The sequence below is a fragment of the Sesamum indicum genome, linkage group LG8 (assembly GCF_026168435.1).
Source record: "Sesamum indicum cultivar Baizhima isolate 11 linkage group LG8, ASM2616843v1, whole genome shotgun sequence".
NCBI lineage: Eukaryota > Viridiplantae > Streptophyta > Magnoliopsida > Lamiales > Pedaliaceae > Sesamum > Sesamum indicum.
The window spans coordinates 21,460,132-21,485,215 of NC_142664.1; the positions used below are offsets into that span (position 1 = coordinate 21,460,132).

The following is a 25,084-nucleotide window of genomic DNA, read 5'->3' on the forward strand; positions in this document are numbered from 1 at the left end:
AGTGTAATTTAGCAAGTAGGAGTAAAAATAATATTAATATTTTGATGGGCGTATATATAATTATCTAACATGTGAGAATGATTTGTAAGTTAGAAATATAAATATAATTATTCCTATATTCTATTTTATTTTCTTTAAATAAAATAAATTCATAATATTGATAGACATAACGTGTATATATTAAATGTAATAAGATACAAAACAAAAGTTCCAATACGATTTTGTTATATATTTAAGCTAAGTCTCAAAATAATTTTAAAGATTATAAAATACTTTATACGATTTTTAGAAAACAAAACTTAAAAAATGCAACAAATAGAGAGCTTTAATTCATCAGGAATTCCTAACTTATTTTAAAAAAATATTATGATTATTTAATTTTAATCATATAAGTTAGGAACTTGTCATTATTAATATCTTCAAGCTCCATGCTTTTATTCCTTTCCAAATATTTAAAAAACCTTATTATTAACTTTAAAATCAGCTCAAAGAATACATGACTTAGAATTATGTTATTTTATGCATTTATTCTTTCAAATAAATACACTTAAAACATACATATATATATATATATATTATATGTGGATTCATTAAAAGATAGGGCTAAAGAGACTTAAAACATACGTATATTGTATTGTTTGCTATCATACTATACATTCGTCATGACGAATAGAAGAATATTTAAGGGCAAAATAGATTTTTCTCAATCAAGAAGAATCAAAATAAAGTCACGTATTCGTAACCTATCAAAAGCAAATTATCAAGTCGTCTATGGCTAGAAAAGAATTTGCGACAATTTGAACCAGCCCAATTGATACATTAACAATATAAGTATTGATATAAAAATATATAAATTCAAAAAATTTTAATTCAAATTGAATTTGATTGGATATGAACTAATTTATATGTTAAGGACAATATATTTGCAGTATAATTAGTAAATAGTTTAATAAAAGTGACCTATCATATGATAACTGAATAATACTTACTTTATAGTCTATTTAATTCGATCAAATCTAATTTGGATAATAATTTTTTCTCCAAAATCATGTTTAATCCATAGTATTTTAAATATTTTGGGGAGGTAAGTATAAATTCCCCAAACCTCAAAGATTTCGCGAAACGCTTGACCCAAAGGACGATTTCTAGTACAAACGCGACATTTCTGCCCGCAAAACCCTCGAAAGCCAATTGAAATCCGAATCCAAGCGCAACAGTCAGCTGGAAAGCTTAAGCAGGAATGATTCGAGCGGCGGCGAAGCGAGGGTCGGCGTCCCTCTTGGCTTTAGGTTCACTGAGTTCTCAGCTACAACAATGGCGGGGTATCCGGGTGAAGGTTCTGAACAACAATCTGGATCAGGCCTTGGCTTTAATGCAGAGGAAGATGCAGTCGAGCGGAATCGAAAGGATGATAAGGAGCGAGCAGACCTGCCATATCAAGAATTCCGAGAAGCGCGTTTTGGCTAAGAAGAATTTGGAGCGCAAGATTCGTTCACAGGACCTCGCCCGCAAGCTTAAGGCGATACTCGTTCAGAAAGTCAGGTAAAGTGTATGAAAAGCTTGATTTGTCGTTGGGGAACTGATTTCGATTCATAATTACTCATGTTGCACGCGTTATTAGTTGATTTTTGGGGGAATATGGTGGAAATGTGGAAGTGGAATTTGTGGGCTTTTGTTCTTCGTGGTATTTGATGTGGAAAATGGAGAAAATTTGTTTGCAATCAGCATTGTGTTGCGGATACTTGAGTTTATATATAGTGTGCTTTTTGTTCTCTTTTGCTAATGTTGAAGTATTACAGGATGTAACTATAATGAATTATGTGGAAGGTATTGAACTTTCTTCACTATGGTAGAGTTAACGAAACATTATTTGTAATATTCATCTGAAAAGTTGAGGATTTTGGCATATGAATGGTGAAATTAGATTGGTAGTGGCAGTACTAAGTATGGGAAATTAGATTATTGTTGGCATGTGGAGGGATTACATATTTTTCTGTTTGATTGATTATTCTGCCACCTCCACTGCTGATTGACCAAAGGCGTAGACGGGTAGACCCTGTGGTTGATTTTATTGGTTTGTTGTTGTTGAGTTGGATATTAGAATCGTGTGTAGAAATGCTTTGATTGCCATGATTCCTACCCATATTTGGTATTAGCTCAAAAAATCAGGAGTTGACACGGAAGAAATATGTTCTTTTTCACTTTTTCAAATGAAACAAAAAAATAATGGACATGAATGGTGAACACAAATACCAAGGAAATTATTTGTGAATGTTGTGTGTCCTACAGCTAATGGATGATGAACAATCTCCTCTGTCAAGCAACTAGGGGGGGCTACAATCATCCAGATATTTTACGTTGTATTGTAACTGATGAAAGTTTTTCCTTCACTCCGACAAGATTAAAGATTTAATAGACGCTATCACATCTTCTCTCGATCTCGGTCTTATTTTCTGTCTTTTCCTTCTTTTTCCTATTAGTTACAACAAACCCGTCTTGTGTGCTAAATTTTTTTACCTTGATTTCTGTCTTGTGGCGTGGTTTAATGAAGCTGTATCCTTCCAAGTCCATGAAACAAGTGTATCTTAAAACTGCTCTTTCTTTTCCTAAAGCAAAGTGTGTGAGGCATGGGAGTAAAGAGGTTGAAGGTGAATATTATCTTACCTCTTTTATTTCTGATGAATGGCAAGTGCGAATTCATGACAGTTTTCACCTCCATATTGCTGTGAAGTCTTCTTATAGACTTGGAATTCTGCCATAAGATTGTATGTATACAGAGGCGATACATGATATTCAATTGCTGCTATTTATCTTTTCCATAGTCCAAGGACAAAGGAAATGATTTAGTTTGGTGATGAATCTTGATAACAGAAGTAGGAAAAGAAGATTCATATGGTGTACTTCAGATAATATACGGAGAAATGTTTTGTTAAGCTGAATTGAGTCATAAGGAAATATTACAACTGATATAGTGTTCTGTTGGTAACACATTCTCACAGTTCGTATTAGTTAGTTTCTTGAAAAACAGTTAAAAAACTAGGTGCTTTATTGACTGGCATGTTGCTTATTCTCTGTCCTTTCTACTTCACTATTCTTATATTTCAATACTCTGCAGATCTGTTTCTGTTATTTTCCGAATTCTGTTACATTGTAGATCTTAGAACACGTCTTCTTTTCTAAACTGACGTAGAATTGTTGCTCTGCTTGCAGGGGTCTGTAGACTACAGTCGAAGCCCAGGGGAATGCTAGCTGCTCTGGATTTTTGCCCTGTTGATAAACTTTCCATCAACGGTGGAGCTTCGCAACTAAACATACAGATTGACTATTTTATTCCTAAAATGTTCCATTTGGCATGGTTAGAAGTTCTGAAAGTGAATTTTCTTGGTTGATTGTCATGGCATAGTTAAAACTTTTCATACAAAAGGTTTTGTGACAATCAAATAATAGCATATTGCTGTTGTCTTTCAAGCTAACAGAAGGCATCTCCCACAATGTTTTCCTGTGTCTTTAAACTGTACCCTGGTGTCTGGTTAGGATTCTAATGAAGCAACTCTGAGCGAAACAATACCACATTGTATGTGGTTGTGAATTTTTAAAATGTAAAAATATTCTGACTAATTCCGTTTGATTCATTTAAAGCTTGTTTAAATTTGATTTGAGCAAATATATTTGAAAATCATGCAAAAATTTTAAGGACAACTGTAGTGGTTTTCTGGTTGCGTGTATGAGTTAATTAGCATAAGAATTTTGTCTTTAATTAGTAACTAAAATTAGTGATTAGGATTTTTGGTAGAAAATGATGATATGTTGTTCATGAAGCATATGAAAGTTCATTTTTGCCCTTGTGTTTACCAGTTCAGTGTTTGTGAATTTTTGTGGATCAGATCACTCCTACAGGTAATTATGTAAAATTAATTTATCTTGAAATTAATATGCAACTCCCAAGTTATCTGGATATCTACCTAAACTCGATTTTTACCTCAATTAATTTACCTAGGGACTTGGGAAGCTTGCAATTCAAGGGGGTGTTTGTAGTAAATTCTTATTTTGTGGCAGGAATAAGTTGTACAAATTTTAACTCAGAAGTATTTGATGGATATAAATTAATTACATGAAAAGTATAGTACTTTATAGTCAAAGAAAAATGATCAATTATATAAACAAGTGTCTCACATTTGCGATATATTGATTTGGTTCAATCTAACATATTCCGAATAATAATTTTCATGACAGGATTATATTTTTAATTTCACAAAATAAGGGTCGAACACTTTTAGTCATTTACTTTATGAAATTCTTAAAAAGATTCTAAAATTGAAAAATTTTTATACACTTAGCCTTCTATTTTTGGAGATTCTAAAATTGAAAAAACTCGACTACATTTAGTCTTATGTTCTACCCTCTACGAGATTATGGGACTAAATGTGCTCAATTTTTAACTATTTTAAAAATTTAGTACACAAATGGACTAAATGTGTCATATTTGAAATTATTTTAAAATCCGGAAATAGATAATTAAACGTGCTGAACTCGGACTAAAATTAAAGTTCGCCTAATTTACCCCAGTTCTTTGGTTTCCCAAACACAGCCTAAGGAACAGGAAAGGGGTTTTGGTAGTCCAGCTTGACCTGTCCCCTCCGTCTCTCTGTCCGAGGGTTTAAGAACCCCATTTTCTCTCCCTGACTCCGAATTTTAGTCTGTCTCTCTCTCTCTCTCTCTCACCACCATAAAGCATACACACATACAACAGAACACAGAATCGAGGGAATCCGATCCTGCATGGTCGATGGAGGAGAGCAAGAGAATTCGACTGGTGTTCATAGATGATGACATTTTGAGCGAAACCCAGAAATCGGATGGCTTGAGTCGCAGCTGGGTTCTGTTGAAACCCCACCAACACGCCTCCGTTTCCGACGTAGCCTCTCATCTGCTCCACGCTTTCCAACTCCACCAATCCTGCCCTCATGGCCTCCTCCTCTCGGTAGAAGAACCCACTTTTTTTGAGTCCATGTTTTATGGGTTTTTACGCATGATTTTTCACAGTAATGCGCGCTTTCTTCTTTTGTTGGTATTGTGTTCTGGGTTCTGTTCTTCGGAGAATGTAATCTCAGTCTGCCATATAGTTAGAAATTTGTTTCCGAAAGTTTCTTTCTTTCATTGATTGCGTATTACGGATTCGTTTGGCAATGAAAATGTGCTTCTTATTATGTTGGCTTTGGTGATAGTCTTTTGTTCCCGACTAAGATGTATGTCTTTGACAGCTTGCAAGAAGTTCATGCATTGATAGAATAGTTACCAAAGAATATAAGGTTGTATTTGCATGGAGGATTTGGTTTTGAGGAAGAGAGTTTGAACTAGGATTTTTATTGACTAAAAGTATATTGTCATTTTTGAACTGGTGCGACGGATTTGCTTCTTTGGAGAGGAGTTCTTAGTCCTGAAATCCTGAAATCCATACACACTCTAAAGTTCCTTTGATCTGTAGGCTTTGGTTACAGTTAAGATCCTGGTTTTGCAATTTTTTTTCTTTTTTGAAAGAATTAAGTTTTATTTGTTTTTCATGTTGCTGTGGTGCCCCATTGTTTGTTCTCTCAAAATTGTTGGTCGATGAGTCAACTACTCAGACCTCTTTATTTATTTTTTTCTTTTGTGTCTGTGTGAATTGGGGTTAGTCTCCTGGCCTCTAAAGCACAGTGAAAAGGCTGAAGCTTATGTCAACCTAATTTCTGTAAAGAATTGGCCTAATTTGCCAGGACTGGTTACCCATGCCATGCTGGTGATCAATAGTAAAACAGTAAACAGACTCATTGCTGGGACAGTGAAACTTTGGAATCTTTGTGGTTTTTATAGGTAATCAATTTTTATTTTCAATTTATGTTTATTGTTGATTTTATCTGGCAGATATCCAGCTTTGTTTTACCACCTTTTGAATCTACTCGAATATTAAAGGACAACGAAATTGTCAGGTTAGTTTAGATGGTATGTAGCAGTAAATATAGGCTTCTCTCTTTTAGGAGCATATATGTGGAAAAGGATATGATTGACATTTTGACCTTTGTTTGTGGAGTCAGAGTCAGGAAGAGAAGAGACATTTTATCTATAGAGGGAAATGATGCTGCTAACAAGGTTGAGAAATTGGAAGCTGCAGAGAAGCAACCTGTAAATAGTGGTGTCTTGCTTTTAGCCAACAAGGAGTTTGAGAATGAAAAAGGTGGTTATGAGAGTGATGACCCCGAAGGGGAGTTTGAAGAGGATGATGAAGAAGACCTGCTGGAAGATATGGAAAATCCATCTGGTGGAAATGCAGATCCAAAGAATCGAAAAAGAAAAGCACCAGAGAAACTTCAAGGCTCTAAGTATGTATTGCGCTGCCCTTTACCTTGCTTGATTCTTGCTTCAGCATGCATGGTATAGTTTTCCTTACACTTTCTGCTTCTAATGTCCTGTGGAATGTGTAAACTCTCTCTCTCTCTCTGTGTTTATTTTTATTCTATAGGACGAAGAAGCAGTGTTCCGAGGCAACTGGAAATGTTGCAAAAGATGTTCATAAAAAAAAGTTTGAGAACTCTTGTCAAGATGGAGAAGTTACCAAAAAAAAATGCCTCTCCACAAAGGAGAAAAATGATCATTCTGATGAAGATGATATGGAAAACAATGCTGAAAATGCTAATTCAAGTGACAAGAGTCATGTGTCTGTGCCGGACATGAAGCGGTAGGCTAATGCCAATTCAAGCGACAAGTTATCTTTTTATTGACTTATTTTATGTTTCCACCCTTCTGCTTATCTTGTCAAATCTTTATTATGCACTCATATCTGCAGAACTGATGAAGTTCAAGAGATTGGTAAAGAGACTGAGGGTTTGAAGACCCCTAAAGAAACTAAAAAGGTCATCTCAATTGCAACATCTATGGAAAATCTGTTGGTTTGTAAGCTGTGTGCTGTTTTTCTACTTTGTTGTTAATAGCTTTTGCTGCAGAAAGTACACAAGTCTTTAGCACTTCAATTTAATTGGCTCTCCAGATGTATTTATTGCCAAGAGCTTGATACTTGGAATAAATACGAAGAATACTGTAGTCTCAGGAGTTTGTTTTGAATAATAAGCTTTGCAAGTTCACAAAAATCCAGTTTGCTTTCACCAGCATGTGTATCAAGTAATCTTTTATCTTCTTCAACTTCACCTTTTGTCATTGTGAACAAGAGATGCTCTCAGTACTCAATTCGCATAATTGGGATTCTACTTTTGGCGCACATGATTTACATGATACGTATTTGTTATTTGCATTACTTGATTTCAAGTTGTCATATACTTCAACCGATCATTCTAGTTGTTCTATTCCTGATATCTTTTCCTTAAATCCTCCTGAAACCCATGTGATATTGACCCTTTTCATTTACAGACTCCAAGCAGAAGTGCGAGGCGGAAGTATGCCAAAAGGCGTTGGTTGCGGGAGATGGCAAAAATTCAGAAGCAAAACGCTACCTGCGAATCAGAGGGTCTTGTAAGTTATCAATACTTATATGATACTCCTTTAACACCAATAACCTAAAGTTTGTGAGACTCTGACAACATAATTTTGCAGCGGAATTGGAAAGAGGACAGAGCTAAAGCTGAGAGAAACAAGGTGGATGGTCAATTGAAAGGGCTGGTTAGTGATCATACTCTTTCTTAATCCCTATCACTATTCAAATAAAACTGAGTCCGCAATCTTTACAGCAAAAGTGGAAAAGAAACCAAGCTGCTGCTGAAAGTAATGAAGTGGATGGCCAACCAAAAGGACTTGTAAGTTATCTTATTTTCTTAGAGATGCCTCTTCATCCTTGATTCTTACTGATATTGACATAAGTTCTCAAATATACAGCTACACTGGAAGCACTCTCCTCAAACCAATTGGTTTGTTAAGGGGAAAAAACGTGACAAACAAAATCAAAAAAAATATTTCCATAAACATCCAAATCAAAATGGTGACGTGCATGAGCAGCAAAATCAAAGTACTGACGAACATGCGCAGCCAACTCAAAATGGTGATGGTCATAAACAGCCAAATGAAAAACCAGGTGATGTGCATAAACCACCAAGTCAAAAAGATAATGGTGTACAAGAACATCCCAGTCAAAACTATGATGCATCTGAGCTAACAAATCAAGAAAGTGATGAGGAGAATGAAGTTGTTCCCATTGTAATAAGGCCAGGACACATCCGCTTTGAGCCTTTGGGGAAAGGTCTACTTTCCATTTATATTTTTTTTGTCTCTCTTATCTGAAATAGTGACTCTTGTAATTAAATCTGAATCTTTTTCATCTGATTAAGCCATTGACAAAATTTTGATTCACTAGTTATTCTTATTGATTTTGTTTGAACAATATTTTGCTGGCCTTTTGATCTTGTTCCTAGGAGGACATTATTTTCAAGTTACCTTCTCTTATTTGCTGCTTGGTTTCCCTTATTAGCCGCTTGGTTTCTCTTATTTTAGCCGCTTGGTTCTCTTATTAGAGTCACATAGTGAATAGATTTTCATGTTTCTCCTTGTTCAGAGGCCCATTTAACTGTAGACTGCGTTTTAATCTATGCCCTATTCATGCATCGACATCCTTAAAAATTTGGTGCTCCCTTTCATTTGCATGATTCATCCATGCGTTCTTGCAGAATTCTGACTTGTGAATTTTTTTGGTTGATGCAGAACAATCTGATCGAGAAATTGACGTACCTTCGGTATGTTCATTGTGTCTATTTAGATGTTGCTCACACCAATATTTTTACATTCTTTTGCATCCCTTTTTGAGAAAGGATCATTTTCATGCAATTCACTTGTTTTGACTTTAGTGTAATAGTTAGTTGAGAGACTTGTTGCAGCCACCCTTTTGGTTTTATTTAGCCCTGCCTGGGGTCATACAGGGGTATGCAAGATACCGGATATCTGTGAATGGGAAAATAATTTTTTCTGAAACATAATTTTGGCCCTAGTATTAAGCTGTCAAATATGCTGATTTTAACTATTTTGAGGTTCACCCATTCTTTCCCACTAGTAATTGGATTCATTAGGTTTGAAATGAGTGGTTATATGAGAATATTTGTGTCTTTGATTTTTTACTTTTAGCATGGAATGTAGTTGTTAACAAAATTGGAGACCTTCTACGGAAGGAGAAGATTCGGGCAGTGAAGCTCAACTCAAGGCTGTCTGATTATTGGTTCTCTCTCTCATAAACAGTCGGAGCACACTTGATGTGCGTGCATAACTTAAATTTTTATTGTAATTATTTAATTGAATAAGAAAAGGTTGAATAATTAATCAATATTGATAAAATAAATTAATTTTAATGTATATGAATAGAAAATTATTAATAGAAAAAATTGCCATTTATGGAAAAAATAAGTAAAGTATGGGCACTTTAGGAAATCTACACTTTATCTACCAAAGTAGCTACTCTAAGGCCTTGAAACTTAATAAATACTACAGATGAATCATTTGAAATGGATATGCTTGATAAAAGATATGATCTCGCGAAATTTATTGCATGAGTTACAAGTTTAATTTTATAAATGTTTGAAATATCAGGCTTTAATTTTTTTTTAAAAGAATAGCAATCTACACAATTCTGTTAAGTAAGGCTGTTGAACATTCCAATCTCAGTTAATTATTTAAGTGGGTGAATTTGTACTCGCAATTATCAAGTTCATGATTGCGTTAGTACGTCCTTTGGTTGGGCTTAACCTCTGAAACTTGAGATATTTTCTTCTTATTTGGTTTCATCCATTTTATTTTCAAATCAGTCTAAGACTTGAGATCACAATAAAACCGTTCACTATGTTTGGTTTCATTTTTAACTTGTTTTGATGTGTTTTGTGGAGATAGAGAGAAAAATAAAGATAAATAAGTATGTGTTAGAGATAGTGCATATGTTTGGATTTATTTTTGGAGATAATATAAAATAAATATGATATGTTTGATGTTGTTTAGTAGGAGACAAAAACTACTGTTCATTATCAAATCATGTCTCTTTTATATGTATTTATATATATGTATGAGTATGTATATAATTTTTTTATTTGTAGGGCCTATAATTAGTGTAGACTTATTTTGACAAAAAACAAACGAGGCATTGTTTCAAAACATCTCAAAAACACCACCAAAACTTTCAAAACAAATCAAGACAAACATTGTCCATGTTTTGGCCTATCTCGAAGATGAAGCAAAATTGAAACCAAACATTATGGTTGTTTCTTTCTTATATTCTCCCAACTGTAGTTTTGGTTGTTGATCCCATCTTTCTTCGTTTCTTTTAAGCAATAAAATACTAACAATAGAATGAGCTTATGATCTTGTATTATGCTTATTTGGATATGATTCTCAACCACATATATCTTGTATTAATCTTATCATCTCATGTTATTTCTAATTTCAGTCTAATTTGCTCAAGTTTAGTTTTTTTTTGCATGATCAGTGCCAATATTATCTTATTGTCCCTAGGAATTAAAATTAAATGGGGGTACTTTGGATGGTAACACAAGTTTCAAGCAACTTTCTTGCTTGTATAATAGTATAGATATGGGTGGAAATGCACTGTTCTAAGGAGTTCTCTCCTTGGTTTTCTTCTTTACATTTTCTATGGATGTTTGTCATTCCAATTGTTCTGTATTTCCTCTTAACAATGAACCTTTGGATTTTCCATCAGGAAAGCTTCCACTGGAATGGAATTACTAGTAAGAAGAAAGGCCAAAAATGGGGGAAGGAAAATCGTTCTTTCACTCCACGAAATGATATTCAAATTTCAAACAAAGAGTACACTGAAATATTGAGCAACGAAGAAGAGGCACAACCGGGTGAAGGAGTTGACTTTGATAAGCTCCCACCCCTTCCTAGCATCCCTAAGGTAGTTCTTTGCTCTCTTCCCCCAATGATGAACAATTATGATTTGGTGGCATGCACATTTAAAATTTCTCTATATTATGAGGGCCTATTAGATTCTTACAAGATCCTTCAGCAGTTCATATCCCCCTCCTCACTCCTTAACTCTTCCCCCTGAAATGGCGACCTCCAGCAGTAGGACTGACACTTGGAGCTTCTTAGTGCATTTTCCAGTAAGTAACAAACATCTCTGACTGACCAATATTTCTGGTCACTTTGCAGGAAGGAGATCTCATTGCATATCGTGTTCTGGAATTATCATCCTCCTGGACCCCTGAGCTTTCTGCTTATCGAGTATGAGTCAATTAGAGTTGGATATGAAGTGAATTATCCTTACTATCCGACAACATTAATGGGTTGACATCATCTTCTTTTGACTTAAGGTTGGAAAAGTGTCCTGGTATAACTCTGAATCAAATCAAACAATGCTGGTGCCAGTACCACAGTATCCAATTCGTTCGAAGAGTGGTGATGAGGATGAAGTTGCACAACCCGATAGCTCCCTTTACAAAGAAGATGGGTCATTGGAGGTAAACAGTGTAGATGGAGAGTATTCGGTCTTTCTACTATCTCCTATATGGAAATGTAGGTAAAGAAATCATAACTTACGTATGGTTGCAGCTGCTTGATTGTATTTGCTACCATCCATCCTGTGCAGATTGATTTTTCATCGCTTATTGATGTCCGTATCTTAAACGTTGGGAATTCGGCATCACGAAATGAAGCACTCAGTCAAGTGAGTGAAGGTTCTGCAGGCAATAAAAACGCTCCAAAAGCAGTGTTGCCTAGCAGCAACGGCCAACAAATAGATATACCCAGCCCAGGTATATGCCTATGTTAACTTCAATACTTTGAACCCTGTAGGCTAAAATTATCAATGTCATCCATTCTGATGATATTCCATTCGTAGATACAACAGAATTGAACCAGGGTAAAGAAACAGAGCCCCCTTCTTCAGGTACTTACTGATTGTCATTATATAGTTTTCTTATATTTGTTTGGAGGACCTGAAACCAATCAACATTTTTATAGAACTTGGTGCAGTGAACATCTGGGACCAAATCAGTGAAACTCTAAATGCTAAGAAGGAAGAACTTTCTAAGGAGAAGGGATGGGGCACGACTCCCAAGAAGGTACAACCTTCACAGGAGAATAGTTGGGGCAAGAATGCCAAGAAGGTACAACAATCGCCTGAAAGTGGTTGGGGGAAGAGTGCCCAGAAGGTACAACCACCACAGGACAATAGCTGGGGCAAGAATGTCGAGAAGGTACAACCATCGCCTGTAAGTGCTTCTGGGAAGAATGCCCAGAAGATACAACCACCGCAGGACAATAGTTGGGGCAAGCAAAGTTCGGGGGGTAAATCATGGTCATACAAGGCTCTAAGAGGCAGCGCACTTGGCCCAACAGTGGCTATTCTGAGGTCGAGAAAGGATATATGAGAGGGGAACGAGCCTACTCAAGCATCTCCTTCTGTTTGACTTTGTGTTCCGTGTCAAAAACCTCTTTCTTGCTTTTGCTTCCCATTGCCTATGTAAAATACTACATCCTTAAGCTTTTTTTGTAAATGACCATGGAGATCTTCATGAGATGTGCTTAGTTCAAATAATGCGTTACCTGGGAAGCTAATTTGTCATTTTGGCAATCTCACAGTGCTAAATTTCAAGTTGGCAAGCATTTTCTTTACCAAAATTTCTTATTCTTGCCTTTTTGTTGAAGAGGAAGAAAGCAAAGTGACTCCATATAAACACTGATCAGAGTTTGAACCTTGGAATTTTCTTTAGTTTCTGCACATGTTTCCTCATTTGATAAACACACAGTAGGTTGGTTAGTAAATACAGATCATGCCCAGAGTTCCCGTGTAAAAGAAGCGAGACCCACGTGGAGAAAAATACCATATTGTTAATATCTCCAGCACAATGCGTACCTGGTGTCAGTGGTTAACAAAGCAGGAAACTATAACAGCTGGAGCAAGAAAGAGAGAAGGTACAACACTTAAGAGAAAAAAGGAACTCGTGGAGGCGAAGAATGCTTGACTTACGCTCTATGCATTCGTATAACTTAAAAGAAGCAACCTATGTAGGCTAGAAAGATAGATAAATAACCGATTAACAAGATTACAATGTGAGAACTTATTGCGATAGATTCTTCAATGTAAATCCTACCTTAAACATTCAGAAACTTATTCCCTGTACATTCTGTACTACAATTAAAAATGGGATCTTTCTGCTTACATCTCACAAGCAGAACCAGGAACTCGGCTCGCTTTGGGATGCCAATGCAACTCATTTAGAGCTGCGGCCACAGGTTCAAAAATTAAAAAAAATCCTCACTATCTGTATCATCAGAAAATTTATTTAACCCGGTTCTCCAAATCCTTGCCTGATTTGTTGCGAGCCAGATGCTTGAGGAGCAGTGCTGGTTCCTCTCCTTCCTTGACTATCTGGAATGACATAAAATTGCAAACTCAAGAATTTAGCTATTGATAACACAAGATGAAATGCATTTCATCACATTTTTGGCTGAAACTTAGAGTGAGGATTTAACATGTTCTAAATACGTATCTAATGGTCCATTCTACAAGTAAAGATGTTACACAGTTACAGCTAAAAAGTGTTCTCAAGACATCAAAAGGAGCTTTAGAAGATTTCTAGATTCAGCAAGAGGACAATTTAGTATGGCTTGTATGTCCGGAGAGGTTAGCAGTTAGGGATTCTGGTTGACCACCAGATATCTAACTACCAAGATTACAAAAATCACCAGCAAATATGCTTGCAGCACGGTAACATAGAGAACTTTTTGCCTGAAGTAAAATGGAAGTTTCTTTTTCTCCTTCAAATGCATTCAAGTCAATGGAGCGGGCAAACAAACAAGAAGGAAACATTTGAGAGTCCAGTAATACCCTATTGTGAAGTTGACCAGAATTTATTCAGCAATCAGATTTCAGTAGAGAAAAGGTCAAACAGATTTTGCCAAAATTAGACCTTCAAATGATAGATTGTTAAGTTGTTTAATTGGCACTTCAAGGAAACAATCTTAGGTTTTCACTTCCACTTAGCTTCGTCAGCTATATCTATCTTGACCTACATAGCTATCTACAAATTAAAGGTCCTACTATTTGCTATGGAGTTGTTTATGTCTATAAGGTGCTTATCATTTTCGACCTGGAACAATTTCATCTCCAACCCACGGTGAAAATCTATGACGTAACTACTAACTTTGAATTTGTAATTGTCATTTTCTTCCAGTTTGTGTAAGTCGCTGAAGCTCCATAGAGTGTCAGTTTTATGGTATAATGGAACTGTTCGATCAACAAGACAGGGAAATCTGAAGAAACGCCAGACATTTAACTCAAATTATCTACTAGAATTGACACTATCTTACTACATCATATCTGTTACTCAGAAATATTTGTAACCTGATTTGACCAGTATTAGGATTCAAATAAAAGGGGAGAGAGAGAAAAAAAAATCCCTTTTCTCTTTTAATTTGTATATACAAAACAACGAACATATCAGTAAACATAATAAGAAAGGACATCACTTGATTTATATGTTTGTGTGTTAAATACATCCATGAACTCACTTACAGTGTTTTAAACAAAATATTTTTATTCATATAAATATGTACACAAACATATATTATCATAACTTATTACTCCAGGTCTATTTTATAAATGTCCCTGATATACATTCATACACACGCATCAATGAAAGTTGATATATTAAAGGAGTTAGTTTGTCTGAAACTCATGGTGAATTATGATTATGGTTCCTCAATTCAAAAGTTGAACCTCCTTGATTTAGTAATAGGTTTCCTGCCCTTAATTTAAGAAGTCATACAAAACCCAAAATGTCAATACCAGGCAGTTGGAGTCCCAATTGCAAATGCTATTCCCACAAAATTGTAGGTTTTATAGTAAAATATATAACTGTAGCATCATGATGAGTGATCTTTATCTGAAGTGCACCATACATTCTGACATCAATCATGATGCATCTACATTATTTAGTATGGATATGGAGTTCAATTTCAGTTTCTGAACTCTTTAGGCATGTAACTATTATAAAAGACATATTTGTTCCAAAAATTATGGACCTTTAACTTCTTACAAGAACCAAAACGAATGACACACTCTTTACATTTTTTACACGCAAAAAGATTAATTTTCAGAAGATAAATTAAATCATGGACAAATCAGGCAAAAAGAATTATGAAACTACAGGTTCTTTTTAATTAATAAGCACAAAATGAAGTATAATGACATTGTCTCAGTGGAAGAGGACTAAGTACCTTAATTTCAGCATCCATGCTAAAACCCTTCTTGACGAGAAGATCCCGATTAATTGCCTCCATATCGGCATGTCTATCTTCACAATTGCTACCATTCCTGATCAACTGCCTACAACTGCTCTTTGCTGACACATTACGCCCTATCCATACATATAAAACATCAGCAGTTTTTGTGCCAAAACTTACTGCCGGCATACGTATAATATATACGGATCTAGAATCCAGTACGCAGCCATGCATGTCTATTTTATGCATAGAAGGCCACTGGTAGAATACTAAGTTAGTTGTGTCAGTTACTTTATTTGTCATATCATCTGATGCAAGATGAAAGATGCCATACTTATTTTCGTCTTGTACTCTGCTTAAAACTCCACCAGCAGCCAAATAGCTATTAGGAACTGAAAGTGGCTCTTCCCCATCCATCTCAAGAGTAACCTCACATCTGAAGTTGTTGCATTCAGCAGCCCTCATCATACCACCTTCCAAGTATCTTGTCAATTTTTCTGAAATCCGAGATGCTTCATCAGTGGGAAGCAAGCTCATCTGATGAGGAATATTGCTCCCCCTATGCTCCATAGGGGATGGTGAAGTTTCTCCAGAGGTAGAACACCAACCCACTTTTGAAGAGAGATCAGCAGAAATTGCATCTTCTGCTGGAGGTGAAATCTCATTATCAAGTAAATGTGTACTTTCATATGCAGAACTGACACTATCGTCTAGAAGACCACTCTTCCCAGGATCAATATCACCTAATTCAAGACCATAAGGTGATGGCTGAGCCGATACAAAAGATAAGTCAGACCAGTTAGATGATGAAGGTGAGAAGGTAAATGAACTTGAGTAATCAGAGGTTGAAGGTGAGAGTGACGGCGACGTCGAATTGGACTTTGGTTTATTTCCAAGACAAGAAGGAAAAGAATCCACCAAACTGAATGATGGTGACCGTGATAGAGAAGCTTCAGAAAGTGAAGCCGGATATCCCACTTCTTCAAAGTTATTTTTAGTCCGACCTGGGCTGCTGGTTAGATACGAAGCAAGTGAATCAGGTGAATCGCACTGGTCACTTGAAGGCGTTGAAAGATTAGCAGATGATATAAAGTTGTCCCCTTCTTTACAAGTATCCATTTTCTCCAGTCCATCACGTATCTGCGAGGCACTGGAGCTCAATTTGGAAGAGGTGATAAATTCTTTCACAATACCATCGGCAAATTTTCTCCTTAATCTATTCCAACCATTCTCTCTAGCAGGAAGGCATGTCTCAGATCCTTCTCCTGGGAGTGGAAAAGGCGGTACAACCCCGCCAGAAAGTGCTCTGTGAAAAATTTCAAAATCTAAATCATACTCAGCGAGCTTCCTTTGATCGGGACATGGATGAACAGCAGCCCGGACCAAGTCAGACACTGCCAATGAGCTCTTCCCCTCTTCAGAGTTCACTTGACAGACACCTGCTGAACTTTTTCTGCAGCTGAGAGCATCCCAGAACTCAAATTTCTCTTCACCTTCTTTCACAGTGATAACTGGACCCTGGGCCCTCTCATAACGAATAACTTGGGAGGCAGCAGCCCTGGCATTATCTGACATCACTTGGGAGCAATGCTTCCCAGTCCAGATATATAAAGCCGAAGGAATGTGGATAATGAATGCTCCACGAGAATCAAGTTTATCAGCACCTGGTTCACACAACATTTTTGGTACGAGGTGAAGGGGATCATATGGTGAGTGAGGTGCCATGCGGTACATCCTAAGAACAGAAGTTGGGCTTGCAGGCAGTGCATGTACACGCTTCTGGCACTGCAAAAGTTGGCAAGCAAATCCCACATTCGGGTTAGTCACTCCTCTGGCTGCTTTTACGTGCTGGAATGCATCATCAAAGCTCTGCCCCTCTTTCCACATAAGATATGCAATCACCAACGAGGTTGATCGAGATACCCCCTGACAACAGTGAACAAGGACACGCCCACCTTGTTCTCGAACATCTTCAAAATAGTCAAACACATCATACAGTATACTCGTAATGTCTTCAGAAGGGCAGTCCTGCAGCCATAGAGTCTTGTAGACAAGCTCCTTCTTAAAATATTCTGGACAAACAAACCCAACACAGTTGAGCACATGTGTTATCCCATTCTGGCGTAGGATTTCACGATTTTTGGCAATTGCATCACTTCCCAAATAGATGTGATCTAAAATCCTTGAGCATTCCTTATTGAAAAAGGCCAGTTTGTCTTTCCTAAATTCAAATTCTCGTGGAGGTTGATCTGAAGTTGAATTTTCACGGGGTGTTATTGATCCAGGCTTTGCACCAGGAGTGGGAGGATTTGGCCATATTCCAAGATCATCCGATCCAGCTCTGGGCCATTCCTCAATGCTTGGTCGGATGATAGACAGAGGCTGAAGTGGCGGCAAACAAGCCCGTGCCTTGCTGTTCCATTGTGGCTTAGAAGCAGACTTTCTTGGTGGACGTTCAGTCCATGACACTGAGCGCGAGTATGTCTTCCAACTTCCACCAGGAGCTTGGTCCTTTTCTTCTTCCCTTATCATTTCAAAAGTTAAGCTGCCACTCTGTAAAGCCAATTGAACACATATGAGCATGATTACGAAGCCTATATGGCACATCAAAATTGAGTCTCAGGCTTTCAAAAATAATAATAATAACAAGAAAAAAGCTCATGCAAAAATTTAAACTTTCAACAACAAACCCTCTAATAAATTTCCATGAAAACCAGGGGAAGCATCAAAATTGAGTCCTGATACCAAAAAGTTGTCACTTTCAACAAAGGTACCAAAATTAAATATTCCTCCAGGATAAACCTTCACAGAAAGCCCATAAACATAATGAACCCTAAATCAGGTCTGCAAGGTTATGAACCTAAAATTTTAAAAAAATTCCATCAAATTTTCCAACCTAAAACCCTTGACCGTAGATCCTTTCCCCCTCTTGACCTAAAGAACTGAAGAAAAATCAAACCCAACCACGACCCAGTAAAATCCACCAAAACATAGCTATCAAGTGGACAACAATTTCAACACACAAACTACAAAATAATAGAAAAAAGCACACCAACTAGAACCCATTTGAACCAAAACCTTAAAATAACTAAAAACCCACAAATCAGCCCCCAAGATTATCAAAGACCAAAAAGAGACAGAGCCCAAACACAAACACGAACACTTACACGAACTAGTTTATTTCTTGCTGGACATACGCAGCAACCATTTGATTAACACATAGGAAGCATGTGGAGAGAGATCATTATCGTTATCGTATTTATGAGGAGAAAAAGAAACAAGAGAGAGAAAAGAGAAAAAGGGAAGGAAGGATCCGTTCAACGAAGAAAGTGTATTGATTTTAGAGAGAGAGAGAGAGGGTCTCAGGTAAGGCAAACAAAAAGTGAAGAAGACAGGTTGGCAATTTTATAGATCTGGAACACGAATTGGTCAAACTGCCACGTCATCTTTGATCACCCAATAAGAAAAAATCAGGTTTTCTTATTTTATTCCCTTTTCTTTTTATTTTTGCATGGGCAATATTTTTTATAATTTAGGAGGATTTTTTAAATATAATATTTTTTTATTTAATTAGTTTGATGGGATTATGAGAAAAATATTTGATTAATTTAATTATGGGGGACTTTGTCATTAAAGAAGCATTTAATTTTTGGCTTATATTAATATTTTTTAATTACTAATAATTACTAAATGTGGTTCTTGAATTTACGAACTTAATTTTTTTATTTTAAATATTTTATATATGTTGTGTGTATAAAATTCACATTAATTTTATAAATAGTAAAATTTTTATACACATGAAATGTAAATAAACGATATAGGATATTAATAATATATTTTAAAACATCGACCGTATCGTGTAATTAAAATATTGGATTCAATTAAATATGATTGTAAAAAAAAAAAACTCCTCGACGAATTAAAAATTTTAAGATAAGTTACATCAATACTTTTTTACATTAAATTTAAATAAATTGAGTAAATTACATCGACATTTAATTTTTTATCTTTATAAAATTACATGACACCCCCGTTAAGAAGTGTTAGCACAATGTACTTAGTGGGTAATTTGCCCAATTATTTTTTCTTAAAAAGATAATTAATTAGATGATTCAATATATCAAGAAATTTAGATTGAATTATATAAATTATTAAAATTAATAAATTAATCAATAATTATAAAATTATTTATGCACACAAATATAGAATTTCCAAATTGGTAACCTCTCAGAAAATATAGAATAGAATCTAGACAACGTTATCAATCGGTCAAATCAAGAAACAAGATAAGAATATAATAATATTTAATGAAATGATTAAGGGGATTAAATTGTTTGACTGTTAGACTGCTAATCACAAGAATTTTTGGGAGAATATTGTTGTTAATATATGAGATTTAGGACCATAGACACTGACCATATCATTGTTTTAATCTATATATGTTTGAATATTTAATATGATACTCACAATATAGTTTCCTTTTTGGGTAAAAACCAATTTTGCCCTATTATGTTACACATATTAGGGAAAAAATTATATTCAAAAATAAAAAAATTGCAAATTTAATTTTTTCTTTTATTATTATAATATTACGTGTATATATTGTTCGTATAAAAAGATTAATAAATTTTATTTATATATATATTATATGTATGATTCATACAAATGTTTAATAAATATATTTGTATATAAATTAAATATGTAAAAATGAATTTGGACCATTGATTTGCGAAAAATAAGATACAAGCCTTTGATTTAAGTAAGATAATATATGAACCACAAATCATTATAAATTTGAATCATTCATTTGTATTAGATAAAATTCAATAATTATGAAATAAATACATATTAATAATTTTAAAAAAAATGGTACAATTTGCTCGTGCAGCCTACTGGTTGCACGAATAATTTTTTTTTTTTTGTATTTTAAAAAATATAAGGAGTCAAATTAAACTTTTATTTTATATGGGTTTTTTTTTGCTCGATATGCATAGCATACGAGAGGCGCTTGTAATTTCATTTTCGGAAATTCACTTAATAATTCAGAAGGACTATTTTTTGGCAAGAAAATTCAACAAAAAATCTATATCCAAAAAAATCTACAAATAGTACAAAAAATTGAGTGCATCAACTTTGTTTTATTCCCTAAAATCCAAAAATAGAATTACGTATCAAATTATGCAAGTCATAATCTTTCGAAAAATGAATTCCTGCTTGAAATGTGCACAACTGTATAGATAAATATTAGAACACAACAAAATAAGTTAGTTTTAGATTTACTCAAAAGTCTTGAACTAAGACCTTCAAAATGTCGAATAGTTGATGGTGGCGATCTCGAGTTTTCAGGGTCAAGTGTGATAAAAATGCAGGGATCTTTAATCCTATTTAAGTATTTGAAATCCTATAAAGAATATTTTATCTTCTAGATGCCTTTCTTGCTAGAGCCAGTCACCATCAAATTGCGCTCGGGTATAGTATTTTTCACAATTTTTGTATTATTTATAAGATTGGAATAGAAAAAAAAAATTAAAAAAATTATTTTTAATCCAAAGATAATTTGATCAAGAAATTAATTGTTGGAAATTAGAAGCTGGTGGATGATTTTTTCAATTGAAAAATACTTTCGTAAATATTATTGAATATTTAAAAATAAAATATTTTATAGTCTTTCAGTAAAAATTTTCCTTTGTTTTTTAATCAATCCAAAGTTGATGAAATCGGAGAGATGTCGCAAATTAAATTATGGGGTCAACAATTTTGCCGGTGGAGTTTCAAAGCTCAAACCTAATACAAAATAGAATAAATTGACCAATGAACAATAGTGAAGTTATGGATTCGAATTCCACGAGATGTGTGGTATTTATTTCATTTTATATGTGTTTATTGTGATTTATTTTATTATTTTTAGTGATATAATATATTGATGAATCTGACCAATTTGTTCAATTTATTAAAATATTAATGTAATTACTGTTTAGATAAAAAAAAAATGAAGAAATTGACCAATTATACTATGTGGATTGTTTCATGTTCATCACCCAATTAAAAGTTATTTGCTAGGCTCATTTTTGGACCCATGCCCTGATTTATAAGCTAAATTATAACACTTGTCACAATTATGAATACTATCTCGTTATTCGAAAAATTATAAATACCCCCTCATTATGTAGCCTCTAAACAGTGAAGTGGATATTATTATTTTACCCTTATTGAATTTTTTTAAAGAATATCAAAAAAATTGAGGATGGGTAAAATAAATAATCTAGTAGGAATATTAATTCATAAAAATATTTCAAAAAAATTATAAAATACATATAAAATTATAATTTATAATCTAAAAGAGCATTTTGGTCAGTTCACCACAAAAATTGAATGAAAACCTAACGGATGTTAAAATTAGAGGATATTTGTAATTTTCAAACAAATAAGGAGGTATTCGTAATAATGCAAAATTTCAGGGAAGGTGGTTGTAATTTACCCTAATTTATATGTTGATAGTATGACTACATATAAATACACACAAAAAGAAAATAGAAATTACTTTTTATTTAGATAAGTGTCACACATTAGTTGCAAGCGATGAGTTTGAGTAGTTTGTAAATTTTAAGATCATTTCTCTGTAGCGAGGTGTCTTTTTATAATAAAATTGTGAGGTTCGTACAAACCTAGAATGAAAAATATATCGCGCAATAAAGTACTGATCGAGTTGCAAGTCGCATAATTTTTTTTTTTGGAACAATTAAATATAAGGTGAATTTGAATAATACAAAGACACACTCTAACAGTATAATAAATTTTAAGTTACATACAATTATTGATTTAAATATATATATATATATATATATATATTATATGGATATCCAACTTGAAGTTATAATCTCTAATTAATAGCGCATTTATTAGTAGTGGCGACTTCTCACTTTTTTGCAGTGATAATAATAAAAACAAGGCAGAGCGAAGAGAAAAAGCGTGTGTTAGGTCACATGTATGTCGTGGGTTGAGGATTGTTACCTTATGTGGGGGGTACCGATGCCATTTTCATGTCCATCTTTTCCTACTTGTCCTAACTTTTTAGCTCTGATGCATACATTTCTTGATTTATTTTAGCAAATCCTGTTAATAGGGATGTTTATAATCAAATTGAAACAAAAGATTCGGTACGTAGTGAAATCGAGTCTAAAAATTCGATTCGATTTTGATTATTAATGTTGACTTATTGAATCGTATCGAATATTAAAATATTTATTTAATATTTTATTTTTACATATATATTTTTAATATATTAATTATTTTTATTCTGTATTTGTTATTTTACGTATTAAAATTTTAAAATACATAAATGGCAAGTGTAATTATTATCTTCAATATTTAAGTTGTATTATTTTATTATATTTTTAATAAAAATTTGATTTTACTGAATATCGAAAAAGATAGATAATTACTCAAATCAAATCGATTAATTTGATTTTGGTATTCGATACAATATTTTGATATATCGAAATTTTAATTTACCAAATAATTAAACGATTAAAAATTTTACTCGTCACGAAATGTTCATTTCACTAAAGTTTGATGGAAAATTGTTCAATAAATATGGCTACAAACTCTAGATTCTGTTGTTGGAATTCATTATATTTAAGTGAAAAACTACTGACTTAACCATTATGCAAGTGGTAATTTACACAGTAGGATTTACCATCAACGTTCAAATATTATGGCCTAACATTGCGACTTCGACAATGTGGTTGGAGTTCTTATTAAAGTGTTTTATGCTGTTGCATATACATTATAAAATGTAATTATCGCCTAATACATTAGAATATGGGATAATTGTACTTTCTTTTTTTGAGGTACGATGTAATTATACGTAAATTCTTTATAGTTTGAGAAATTATATTTAGTATCTACTTTTGAAGATTGTTTCGTCTAACAAATAAGTCCAGCCATCAGCCAAAAAAATTTCACTAGATTTGCTGATAATAACAAAAAAACTGAATGAAAATTGATATTACTCTCGATTGATTTGTTACTGAGTTATTACAGGTTAAATATTTTTTTATAACTAAACTACCCTTATAACGGTGAAAGAATATCTCCTCACATGCATTAATGCGTGAAGACGTATGAGGGTAATTTGACCATAAAAATATTTTTTTGACTTGCAATAAATCGGTAATAAGTCAATCGGTGGTAAATATAGTTTTGTTTTCAAATTTTTTGCTAAAACCAGCAAATTCGATGAATCTTGATTAACGGAGGGACTTATTTAGTATATGGAAGCAAACTTCATGAGTGTTAGATGTAATTTCTCAACTACAGGGAATCTAAGTATAAATTACACCAAATCTTAGGAGAAGGGAGTGCAATTTATCCCTAAGAATATTCATAATGTTTAGATTCGTTTTCTGAGTGTTGTGTGGAGATAGAGAGAGAAAAACAAAGATAAATAAGCATGCGTTAGAAATAGTATGTATGTTTGGATTTATTTTTTAAGATAATTTAAAATAAGTATTATATGTTTAATGTTGTGGTTTGGGAAATAAAAATTACTATTCATTATCAAATAATGTCTTTTTTTTTATTATATATGTATGTATTTATGCTAAAACAGTTTAAAACACCTAAATAAGGTGTTTTTGAATGACGACAAACATTGAGTATATTTTAACTCGTATCGGAGATAACTTGAAAAACAATCATAGTGATTGATATTTGCAAAATCATAGTAGAGAATTTTAATAGATCCATTGCACGTGGTTAATATCATTGTACAAATTATTGATATAGATGTAGTAAATGCATATACTTAGAAGTTATCATCTACTTAAATTTCTATAAAATTTCATGAAAATATTAATTAATAAGCATAAAGAATATATAATATAAAAATGCAATATTTTTTTATTTGAGAAATAGTTGAAAATCCCACTAGTAAGTAAGACTGTCACTAGTGCTATTTTAAGTCAAGGAAGGTGGGCTACAAGTGAAAAGGAATCTCTTCAATTTTCCCCCTTCATACATTTAATTTAAAAAAAAAAGAAAAAAGAAAAATAGAAGAAACAATCTTTGAAACTTTTTGAATAATTCTAAAGAAATGTTCACTACATACTACAATAATACAAGACAAAAATCAAACATTATCATCAATTCCTCATGACTTTTTATATATAGTCCAATTTGGGCTACTCTTACATGTGATAAACACCTACTTCCTTATTATTTATTTATTTTTGACAATGACGTTTATCGAATATTTTTATTTAAAAGAAATGAAATTGGCAACATTTATTTACTTATTTGTTTTTGAATTTTAAATTTGTTTTTAAATTATACGTATTAAAAGAATATAAAAGTTATATGCGTTTAACAACGGGACCGAACTATATATTTACTTATTTCATTTGAATTATTTATATTGGTAAATGTAAGAAAAAATAATTATGTTGCTCTTAATTATATTTTATTACCTCATTTTTTGGCGTGTTGGGATTGGATTGGAAAGAAATCAAAATTATGTGTCAGTTGAATATTTGAATTTTTATTGTTGGGATTGGAAAGACAAAAATCAATTGTAAATTACGCAATTAAAGAAGGCAAGGAGGCAAGACAAGGGTTAGATGCTTCTTTTGCAAAATATTATGGTGTCTTTAACATTTTATTTCGATTTTATAAGAGGGAAGTTTCAATTAGCTCAATCGAAATTAATATATTTTCTCCAAAAAAATTTATTAATATCATTTATTTTTTTAACAGAAACTATTTAATTATTACTTCATAAGATAATCACTTGTAATATCATTAAAATAATATTTTTTATTTGAAAATAAAATCTTCAAAATAATAAAAAATATAAAACTCAAAAACCTTTTTTTTTCAATAA

General features: G+C 33.5%; 3 protein-coding genes across 5 annotated transcripts; 2 read left to right on the top strand and 1 right to left on the bottom strand.

Annotated features, from left to right (window-relative positions):
* The first annotated feature begins 1,132 nt into the window (after window positions 1–1,132).
* On the top strand, window positions 1,133–3,492 carry LOC105168327 (Ribosomal protein S21 family protein). Its single transcript, XM_011088371.3, has 2 exons — window positions 1,133–1,542; window positions 3,211–3,492. Exons 1-2 carry the CDS (start codon window positions 1,241–1,243, stop codon window positions 3,218–3,220), a joined length of 312 nt encoding a protein of 103 aa, XP_011086673.1. The 5' UTR covers window positions 1,133–1,240; the 3' UTR covers window positions 3,221–3,492.
* A 1,064-nt stretch (window positions 3,493–4,556) lies between these two features.
* LOC105168328 (sphere organelles protein-like protein) lies at window positions 4,557–12,541 on the top strand. Its single transcript, XM_011088372.3, has 16 exons — window positions 4,557–4,981; window positions 5,902–5,966; window positions 6,072–6,356; window positions 6,497–6,712; window positions 6,821–6,887; window positions 7,399–7,500; window positions 7,582–7,647; window positions 7,716–7,781; window positions 7,861–8,221; window positions 8,680–8,711; window positions 10,673–10,870; window positions 11,128–11,199; window positions 11,289–11,435; window positions 11,564–11,729; window positions 11,816–11,863; window positions 11,938–12,541. Exons 1-16 carry the CDS (start codon window positions 4,787–4,789, stop codon window positions 12,345–12,347), a joined length of 2,496 nt encoding a protein of 831 aa, XP_011086674.1. The 5' UTR covers window positions 4,557–4,786; the 3' UTR covers window positions 12,348–12,541.
* A 444-nt stretch (window positions 12,542–12,985) lies between these two features.
* Window positions 12,986–18,580, bottom strand: LOC105168330 (protein-tyrosine-phosphatase MKP1). Of its 3 annotated transcripts, none has more exons than XM_011088376.3 (3): window positions 18,372–18,580; window positions 15,199–17,757; window positions 12,986–13,348 (listed from the first exon to the last, which is right to left on the bottom strand). In XM_011088376.3, the coding sequence occupies exons 2-3, from the start codon at window positions 17,734–17,736 to the stop codon at window positions 13,259–13,261; spliced, it is 2,628 nt and encodes an 875-aa protein (XP_011086678.2). In that variant the 5' UTR covers window positions 17,737–17,757; window positions 18,372–18,580; the 3' UTR covers window positions 12,986–13,258. The 3 variants fall into 3 exon arrangements, with proteins under 3 accessions (XP_011086678.2, XP_020551859.2, XP_011086679.2); XM_020696200.2 differs by lacking the exon at window positions 18,372–18,580 and adding an exon at window positions 17,895–18,308; XM_011088377.3 differs by lacking the exon at window positions 12,986–13,348 and having other exon boundaries at window positions 15,199–15,338; window positions 15,539–17,757.
* Between the last annotated feature and the right edge of the window lie 6,504 nt (window positions 18,581–25,084).